At 42.8% G+C, this 1,051-nt stretch overlaps 1 protein-coding gene across 1 annotated transcript in view; it reads right to left on the bottom strand.

Annotated features, from left to right (window-relative positions):
- Positions 1-234: 234 nt before the first annotated feature.
- LOC100959165 (small ubiquitin-related modifier 2-like) overlaps positions 235-1,051 on the bottom strand; it is an 8,442-nt gene continuing 7,625 nt past the window's right edge. Inside the window, exons 2-3 of the mRNA XM_012804506.1 lie at positions 362-559; positions 235-303 (exon numbers count right to left, since the gene is read on the bottom strand). Of these exons, the coding sequence (XP_012659960.1) occupies positions 235-303; positions 362-559 (267 nt within the window). The remainder of the gene's footprint in view (positions 304-361; positions 560-1,051) is intronic.

The following is a 1,051-nucleotide window of genomic DNA, read 5'->3' as shown; positions in this document are numbered from 1 at the left end:
CCTGATGTCAATCAAAACATATCATTGGCCATTTAGTTAAAAAAAATCCAATATGCTTGTGCACATACACCAGTTATTTTATGTACAGTAAAGGAATAGAAAAGGGGGAAATGAAAAGAGTAAACTATACTGTAGCAGTTGGGATGTGGTGGAACCAAATTGCAGAGTTCTAACTGAGAATGTCACCTTGGTCACTAATAACAGAGTTCTGGAGTAAAGTAGCAGGTCCCCTTTTTAGTAGACACCTCCTGTCTGCTGTTGGAACACATCAATTGTATCTTCACCCTCCATTTCCAACTGGGCAGGCGGGTCTGTTTCATTGATTGGCTGCCTATCAAATCAGAATCTGATGGCCCTGTCATTCATAGTAGGCTTTCATTAGTTTACTAAGTGGTGTATGCCTCTTAATCTTAAACTGCACCACAGAACCGTCCTGTCCTGCCACCTTCAAATTAATGTGATCATTGTTCTCAGTCTTGACTTCTTCCTTAGGCTTTTCATCTGCCACAGTGAGTGCCTCAGACTCCTCAGCTGCTGCTTCACAAAAGAAGTACCAGGTCTGCACTGAACAAGCACACAAGTGCCAACCCCACTGATTTTTATAATCCTTTCCTTTAACTAACTACTTGATGTTTTGAGTTCTTTCCCAGAAATAGTGGATTTTCTGCAAAACAAGGTAGCTCAGATTCTGAAAGTTCCTCCCCTCCCCTGAGCAGACTTCCAGGATGCCAAGACTCACCATCCAGTACAACCTGTCCCCCCTGGCTGTAGCCCCTTGTTAGTTACACCAAGACTTTCACCAAGGCATGTGGCCTCTCCTTTAAAAGCCCACGATCTCTGTTAGATTAGCCTGAGAGATGATTTGAGGGAGCTTCCTTTGTTCTCCTGACAAAACATCTATGTATTCAAAAATTCATTTTTTCTTTTACCATCTTCATTGTCTCAATAATTGGATCTGTGTGTGATGAGCAACAGGACCTAGGTCGACACCCCATTGTGGTTTTAACAATACCAGTTGGCTCAGTGCCTGTGGCTCAAGTAGCTAAGGCAC

This window comes from Otolemur garnettii, unplaced genomic scaffold, assembly GCF_000181295.1.
Source record: "Otolemur garnettii isolate 467f Iridium unplaced genomic scaffold, OtoGar3 scaffold00002, whole genome shotgun sequence".
Classification (NCBI taxonomy): domain Eukaryota; kingdom Metazoa; phylum Chordata; class Mammalia; order Primates; family Galagidae; genus Otolemur; species Otolemur garnettii.
Note: the sequence above shows the minus strand (reverse complement) of the source record. Positions and strands in the feature narration are given on the sequence as shown.